This window comes from Austrofundulus limnaeus, unplaced genomic scaffold (assembly GCF_001266775.1).
Source record: "Austrofundulus limnaeus strain Quisiro unplaced genomic scaffold, Austrofundulus_limnaeus-1.0 Scaffold286, whole genome shotgun sequence".
NCBI classification, from domain to species: domain Eukaryota; kingdom Metazoa; phylum Chordata; class Actinopteri; order Cyprinodontiformes; family Rivulidae; genus Austrofundulus; species Austrofundulus limnaeus.
In genome coordinates, this window is record NW_013952688.1 from 352,375 (window position 1) to 361,001 (window position 8,627).

Here is an 8,627-nt window from a genome sequence, read left to right on the forward strand (position 1 = left end):
AACATCCTGTCTCTACGGGCAACGGTACAAACAAACCCACAAGCTGCTTTACCACATAATAAAATAAAATAAAAATGCAGATTCTTCAGAGTCAATGCAAAGCATGTGCGCAATAAATATCTCTTGAATTTTCTTTAGAAATTTGGGCAACGTGGAGCGGTGTACAGGGAGTGTGTGCAAGCGGGTATTTGCCGCATGTGGGGACAGGCCACACACCTACTTGAGGGGAAATGCCATTTGTGGGTCAGAGGTTAGGTGCAGTGTGAACTGAGTTTAGGTTAGATTTAGGGTTCTTAGGGGAAGGGGTCAGTTTTTAGCTGTAGAAATTTATGCAAGTCAATGCAATGTCCCCATAAAGATAAAGCTGTACTAGAACGTGTGTGTGTGTGTGTGTGTGTGTGTGTGTGTCGGGGGGGTTAAAGAGTGCAGACTTTCTCTGGAAGGCGTGGCTGAGCTTCATTAGGAAAATCATTTCGTCATTTTACAGCCTTTTTTTTTTTTTTTTTTTGCACACAGTCAGGTCATTCCCATAATGAACAAACGAAAGAATGAATGAATGAATGGATGTGTTTGTCTCTTCCAGCCAACTAGCCCGGACAGGCCAATTGTTCTGGTTGTGCCCGGTTTCCGTTGCCATGGAGATGACGTAATGCTGCAGCAAGGGTAGAGACGGCGCAGCCGCAGACAGAGAGAGAGAGAGAGAGAGAGAGAAAGAGAGATTTAAACACAGCCACAGGTCGTCCGCCATTCTATCAGACTGTCGCTTGAACCGGCAGGGCCAGGACCGAACAGAAACCAGTTAGAACCGGAACCGGTTTCCTCCACAACCTTCTCCGTTTCTCCAGCAGCAGCAGACTACCCACACAGCAGTGACAACATGCGCGAGATTGTGCATCTCCAGGCCGGGCAGTGCGGGAACCAGATTGGAGCGAAGGTAGACTATTTAAAAAAAAAAAAAGGTCACCTGTGAGCGTTTATGTCCTTGTTGTGTCCAGTGTTGTGTAACCATAAGCTGTAACATGTTGTGGAGTGACGGCTGGTGAAGACCACACTGCGCACAGGTATAAGTAGGTCAGTGTGGAGGGTTGGGACGTGTGGCGTTAGCAGCATAAAGCATCCCTCAGGATGGGCGGTGGCGAGCCGAGACATCCCTGCTGTTTGTCACTTCGGGTCCTTAAGGATCCGATCCGGATCCATGCACAACCGGGCCGAACGAGGGCTGGAGGCTGCCTGCAGGATAGGATTCGATTTATGGGAATAATCAAGAATAAYTAAATGTTTTCCCTGGTAGTTAAATGATAAATGAACAGATAATCGTGCGTGCGCGCGTGTCTGCGCATGTGTCCACTGAAAGGGGTGTGGCTCAGACACCGAATGCACTGGAACACCAGAAGACATGTAGAATGGCACATTTATAACAAATTAGGGTTGGGCAATATTGGCAAAAAAATTGTAATCGCGATAGATTGTGGTATTTAGCCGATAATGACTAATTTGACGATTAATCCCCTGGAGTCTGGTCACATGACCAATTTAGTGGGAAAGATTTGCCCTTCATAAAAATCTGTTCCAAACTGTGTCAAAATTCCAGACTTCAGGCTGTACATCAAATTTTAAATTGTGCGGATAGATAAATAAATTACAGAACTTAAAAAAATTGGTCATATTTGAAGCAGAGAGYAGCACCGAGCAGACTGACTGGAGTCATCCCCAGTCAGTCTCCCTGGTGGCATTAATCGTATTAATTGTCAAGTGCCAAAAGATAATCGATTAATGTTTTTTCTGACAATTAATTGCACATGATACGATTATGCCCAACCCTATAACAAGTTTCATCATATTTGGCTATAATAATTAGAAAAGGTTATTATTTGGTGTTCCTTGTTGTATAGCGCTAAACGGATCATTGTGAATGGAAACAGTAAACGTATTTAGTTATGATTTATTTTATTTTCCTGTTTCCTATTGTTGTGTCTAATCTGACTCACTGACCTGTCTACTGTGTAGTTCTGGGAGGTGATCAGCGATGAGCATGGCATCGACCCAACAGGAACCTACCATGGTGACAGTGATCTGCAGCTGGACAGAATCAATGTCTATTACAATGAGGCTTCAGGTTTGGACTTTAAACACACACACATTGTGTCAGTGTAAGATTGATATATCTGTTTTATTTTTCCTAATCACAAAAAGTGACATTTGGCATTTGTGTTKCAGGTGGGAAGTATGTGCCGAGGGCCATCCTAGTGGATCTGGAGCCGGGCACAATGGACTCTGTTCGCTCTGGCCCCTTCGGACAGATCTTCAGACCAGACAACTTTGTCTTTGGTATAAAATTAGATGCACGTATTTAATAAAATACACTTATTTAGGCAAACAGAAACATATTGACATTCTTTTGTTCATGTGGTCGACCRTTAACATTTTAATTACAGGCCAGAGTGGAGCAGGTAACAACTGGGCGAAGGGCCACTACACAGAGGGAGCTGAGTTGGTAGACTCAGTCCTGGATGTTGTGAGGAAGGAGGCTGAAAGTTGTGACTGCCTTCAGGGTTTCCAGCTCACACACTCCCTWGGAGGTGGTACCGGCTCTGGTATGGGAACTCTGCTCATCAGCAAGATCAGGGAGGAGTACCCTGATCGTATCATGAACACCTTCAGTGTGGTGCCCTCTCCTAAGGTACACTGACTGGTCACACTGCTTCTTGGTTCGTTTCAAAGGGATCCACGATTAGTTGTAACATTGGACTTTATTTGATAAACATATTTTAACTGTAAAATAAAGACTAAAAATACTGTAGGATGTTTAGTTTTTATCATTTTTAAACTAAAAGTTTAAAAATATATTACACGGACYGAGCCATTTTATTTAKACACAAAGCATTCTGGGTAAATGATGACYTGGATAGGTCCTCGGTGRGAGGCTGCTTGTGAGCTATATCCACCCTGAAGGTTAATCTTGGACAATATCTGATGATCGACTCTTTTAAATGAAACCAGAGAGCGTTGACAGAGAGGAGAAGGTAGAAATGACTCAGCCTGGAACTGAAAATATGGATGGAGGACAACAGAGCTGCTTCATGGAAGAAGAACCTCAGCTTAGCCTGTTAGCTTTAGCATTAGCTCGAAGGAAGAACATCAGCTTAGCCTGTTAGCTTTAGCGTTAGCCCTGATGCTATCACCATGTATATGTATTAGCTCAGCGCTACACATTCTCCTCTCGTCACTGAGGTCCTCCATCCACATGACAGAGAGGAGAACACAAAAATGACTCAGCTGCAACTGAAAATATGGATGAAGGACCTCAGTTTAGCTTGTTTGTCGCGCTAGCACCAAGCTAATACATATAAGGCAATATAGCGTTGCGCTAGTGCAAAGGCCAACAGGCTAAGCTGAGGTTCTTCTTCCATGAAGCAGCTCTGTTGTCCTCCATCCATATTTTCAGTTCCAGGCTGAGTCATTTCTACCTTCTCCTCTCTGTCAACGCTCTCTGGTTTCATTTAAAAGAGTCGATCATCAGATATTGTCCAAGATTAACCTTCAGGGTGGATATAACTCGCTCACACCGAGGACCTATCCACGTCATCATTTACCCAGAATGCTTTGTGTGTAAATAAAATGGCTCTGTCCGTGTTAAAATATGTTTTTAAAAATTCCCAAAACTAAACAACCTACAGTATTTTTACAGTCTTTATTTTACAGTTAAAATATATGTTTATCAAATAAAGTCTAATGTTACAACTAATCAGAGATCCCTTTAAATCTTTGGCTTTTACCTTTCTCTGACCTCTGCTTGGTGTTTGTTCAGGTGTCAGACACAGTGGTGGAGCCCTACAATGCCACCCTCTCTGTCCATCAACTGGTTGAGAACACAGATGAGACCTACTGCATCGACAACGAAGCGCTGTACGACATCTGCTTCCGCACCCTCAAACTCACCACGCCCACTTACGGAGACCTCAACCATCTGGTCTCTGCCACCATGAGCGGGGTGACGACATGCCTGCGCTTCCCCGGTCAGCTTAACGCCGACCTCCGCAAACTGGCCGTCAACATGGTTCCCTTCCCCCGTCTGCACTTCTTCATGCCCGGCTTCGCGCCGCTCACCAGCAGAGGCAGCCAGCAGTACAGGGCCCTCTCCGTGCCCGAGCTCACTCAGCAAATGTTCGACGCCAAGAACATGATGGCGGCTTGCGACCCYCGCCACGGCCGCTACCTGACGGTGGCCGCCGTGTTCCGCGGCCGCATGTCCATGAAGGAGGTGGACGAGCAGATGCTGAACGTGCAGAACAAAAACAGCAGCTACTTCGTGGAGTGGATCCCCAACAACGTTAAGACGGCCGTGTGCGACATCCCACCCCGCGGGCTGAAGATGGCCGCTACTTTCATCGGAAACAGCACAGCTATCCAGGAGCTGTTCAAGCGCATCTCTGAGCAGTTTACCGCCATGTTCCGCCGCAAGGCCTTCCTCCACTGGTACACGGGCGAGGGTATGGATGAGATGGAGTTCACKGAGGCGGAGAGCAACATGAACGACCTGGTGTCCGAGTACCAGCAGTACCAGGACGCCACAGCCGAGGAGGGAGAGTTTGAGGAGGAAGGCGAGGAGGAAGTCGCCTAAGGCTAACATCACGTTTTTGTTCTCATCTAAACTCATTTATTCATTTTCCTCAGCTCTGCTCTGATCTTTCTCTAATTTTCTTCTTTTTTGTGTTGATGTTGTCCTTCCCCAGTTCTTTTTCTCTCTGCTTCTCCCATTTTCTTGTCCTTTTGTTTTCTACCAGAGTAGGACTCACACACTGAACACCTTCTTAGTAGAGGTAGCTAACACAGTTGTGATTGTGGTATTTTTGTCAGTAGTTTATGGTTCATTTTTATCACCATCACTGGATAACTTTCCATACCTGGACCAGTTGCATCACATATCAAATTTTCATTAACTGAAATAAAACTTATTGGAAAACGTACTTTACTTTCTGTGTGATTAATTTAAGAACTTCTTACACAAGCTTTGTTACAGCGTTCAGCTAGGATGACAAAATGAAACAAAGCAAAATGGAGACCTGCAGTTTGCTTTAACACCACAAGAGGGCAGCATGTTAAATGAGCTCAGTTATGTGGGGAATTTGCTTCTTTCAGCCATGAGCCRGGAGGCCCGGTGCCTGAATTCTGTTTAAACAACAACCAGACTTGCAGCAGAAAAGCCAGCTTTGCATTTAACGAGCATGCATCACTGCACAAAACCAGTCCTACTAGATTTTGCAGCTGATGCTATTATTTTGTAATTAGTTCACTACATTGTCCTAGAGTGGTTCTTATTATAAAGAGAAATGTTTTAAAAATTGATGCATAAATAAAACTGGAAATGCATWACATTTGATTTTACTTGGGCCATATTTGCATTTGAGCTGGTTTTCAAAATGAATGAAGAACAACTAAAATGGGAAGGAACAAAATTTTAGAAGTGTGCATCGCTGTCAGAGGTTGTCTCATCACACACGTCATGTACGCATTGACAAGAACATATTGACAGAGATCAGGAAGTGTTCAGTCACTTTGGCACCGATTGAGCAGACTGCTGCTGTCATTTCTAGCTGTCAGAGGGATGACTGTCACCCAACAAACCTGCTGAGGACATCTCTCCTCCTGGAGAAATACATGGACACAGTCACATTCAAACAGGATGGGCTCTAGACTGAAGTAAGTGCATTTAAAACCAGCTTTTTCGTCCTCCATCACCGCTCTTGCCTGTCACTCAGTTCTTGTGGTTTTATTACTTCCTCTTCGAGCTGCACAGGAAGTTTCCTGCAGCAACTCTGCTGTCCATAATCTGCTGCGTTTACACTCAGCTGGAGACATGTTCTTTTCATATCTGAGTAAAAGAGGCCTTATCTGACAGGAATGATCAGTGTAGAAATGTCTGGTGGACGTCTGTACTTCCCGTCTTTYGGAAATCAGTTTTTCTCTGTCCTCATCAGATCAGGCTCAGTCATGACAAGTGTCTGACAGTTTTGCTCACTTTTTTCTTTCTGCTATGTTTCTTTGTGCTTAGAGTAATCTCATATGAATGGTGTGAAATGTCTTTCCTGTCAGACAAAACCCTGAACGAGCTTTCAACTGGTTCTTTGAAGCAACATGTCCTGTAGCCAGAGACAAAGGTGAGGCCTTTCAACACTTTCACAGTATCACAGAGCCGAGTTGGATTCACTCTGTTAAACTGCCTTATTAGAGGATGTTTGACTCTCTTTATCAGTATTACTGAAGATATTAGAGGTTGTTTTAGGGCACCAAATTAGAGACATCTACGCCTTGCAGTGGCATCTCCTAACTCATAGACACATTTATAAACAGCAACATTTTTAGAAGAATTATAAATAAGATAAGGGCATTCTTGCTTAGAAAATTAAATCGTGGGCTTCAGTAGGCTGGTTGTAGCAGCTGCTGTTTCATCTGAAGTTTTTTGCTTGGTAACTGCTTAAATATGCATAAGGCAAAAAATAGTTTTTTTTAAAGTGGGCCTAACCTGTTTTATCTAATATATTTTTAATGTAAATAAAAGGATACTGACATGAGACGTTTAAGTGTTTTGTGTGAATTTATCCTCCTTTTTCTTGTCATGCCCTTGCCTGACCCCATWCATTCACAATGTGCTGCATAAACTGTTTACAGTCTGCACATGACTAATCACATCTGAGCAGTGAAACTGGCCATGAAATATTAAAGCTTCAAGTAAAAAATAATATATATATGCTGCCAGAAGTTGCGTGTGTGAAGGTGTTTGTGCTGAGCTGAGAGTCCCTCATCCTTCCTGTCACATGATTAGAAAAACCACACAGCCTTCCTTGTCACTTGTGAACTGAATGAGTGGAGGAGAAAAATGTTAGTTTCTCAAAACGACTTACATGTAACTTTTTAATCTCATTTGTGAAAAAATAAGTAACTATTTTACCATAAAGTGATGCTTTGAGCTAAACCGTCCACTTTGTTTTAACATCACAGATCCTGGAGTGAAGTTTCAATATCCAGAGGACTTCAGCACTGAGGTATAGCCACTCTGCTTCTGGAGAGGGATGTTTATGTTTTATTTTTTTTATCAACCAGTTAAAGAGACTTTTTTTCCCACACAGTGATGAAGATGAATTACAGACTTAGCAGCATTGCTTGAAGGAATACATATACATATAGTGTTTTAGATTAAACTCATCATGTTGAAAAATGATAGACCTATCAATTCAAGTCCAGTAAAACTATTATCCACAAGGTGCAATTTGTTGTGCAGACAACAGTGAAAAAAAKCCATACATCCAAAATACCATGTAGCTACTTTGGGTAAATCTTAAAAATAATTGATATCTGATTTCAAATGTTAGTACTTGGAATATGTGTGAGCTCAATCTAAATCTTTCACTCATTATCTGTAACTTTTACTTAGATAGAGCCTTTTAATGTGGAAACGTAGCACAAAAAGTAAGGAAATGTGTGTTTGATAGATTATTMCTTTGTRYTAAAAATGCCWGTTAGCAATACATTTTATACCTTTTACCAGAAGTTCAAAACAAGCATCAATAGCAACAGAAAAAGAAGCTGTTTGATGGAAGATTTGGCAAATTTTCCATGTGTGCGACCCACATATGTGTGCTCCTTACAAATGTGGCACCATTTAAAAGGAAATTTTTTACAGAATGACATTTATTGTCAAGTAGCTTTGTAACAACAAAAAAAATAAGAATTCACCAAAAACAAGTTTTCTTACTTTTTGATGAAATTTGTGCTCTGTGTTAAAATCGTCYCACATGATGGGGCAGCAGGCAGCTATAGGTGTCCAGGGAGCAGTTAGGAAATAATTGAATTGGGGTGACTCAAAATGTTAATCAGTTCTAAATGCACAGTCAATAACTGGTGTTTCATTTAAAACCATAAAGAGTTATTTTGCTAACAGACAAACAGTGTWGTTTTCAACAATCATTGCCAAGATTTTAAAGGAAGATCTTGAAAACTTTGTGTTTTATTAACTGAATTTAAGATCCAGTCTGGTATTTTTAATCATACACTTTAAACAYAGAAAGACAGAGTGAGWSTCTWTCAGTGTGTCCCYCTCTGAAACATAAACAAAGCTTGTTTTATGTGTGATGTAAAACGTACCGGCCCCAGGGGATGTGACCAAGAGGTCAGGTTTTATGCACATGTGACTTTAGGAGGTTGATTCATCATTATTGTTTGAGTTCAGCCTGGGACAGAAACTGGGCTGCTGAGAGGGTTTGTTATMGTTTTGTTTTTCTGATAAGGCCCAAGGCCCTGCCTGTCTGACAGGCTGTGAGCTGGACTGGAGTTCAAATCTTTGAATAAAGATTTTTAGAAGAGAATCACCTTGTTTTTGCAAACTTATTCTTACTTCCTCTTGAGGCAGCTCTGGATGAGAGGTTAAGGATGTTGTCCTCTAATCAGGGAGTTGGCGGTTTGATTCCCTGCTACTCAGACACATGTCCAAGTGTCACTGGGCAAGACACTGAATCCCCTCTGCTTGTGATGTGTGTCCCATCAGTGTATACATGTAATTTAGAGTGCTGAATGAATGTGTGTGTGTGTGTGTGTGTGTGTGTGTGTGTGTGTGTGTGTGTGTGTGTGTG

At 42.3% G+C, this 8,627-nt stretch overlaps 2 protein-coding genes across 2 annotated transcripts in view; both read left to right on the forward strand.

Moving 5' to 3' along the window:
• The first annotated feature begins 684 nt into the window (after positions 1 to 684).
• LOC106526655 (tubulin beta-4B chain) lies at positions 685 to 4,967 on the forward strand. Its single transcript, XM_014021296.1, has 5 exons — positions 685 to 934; positions 2,008 to 2,116; positions 2,218 to 2,328; positions 2,436 to 2,680; positions 3,809 to 4,967. The coding sequence occupies exons 1-5, from the start codon at positions 878 to 880 to the stop codon at positions 4,619 to 4,621; spliced, it is 1,335 nt and encodes a 444-aa protein (XP_013876750.1). The 5' UTR covers positions 685 to 877; the 3' UTR covers positions 4,622 to 4,967.
• A 578-nt stretch (positions 4,968 to 5,545) lies between these two features.
• Positions 5,546 to 8,627, forward strand: part of dennd1c (DENN domain containing 1C) — a gene marked incomplete at its 3' end in the record, with an annotated part of 9,797 nt that continues 6,715 nt past the window's right edge. The window contains 3 exon segments of the mRNA XM_014021298.1: positions 5,546 to 5,700; positions 6,094 to 6,158; positions 7,000 to 7,043. Of these exon segments, the coding sequence (XP_013876752.1) occupies positions 5,684 to 5,700; positions 6,094 to 6,158; positions 7,000 to 7,043 (126 nt within the window).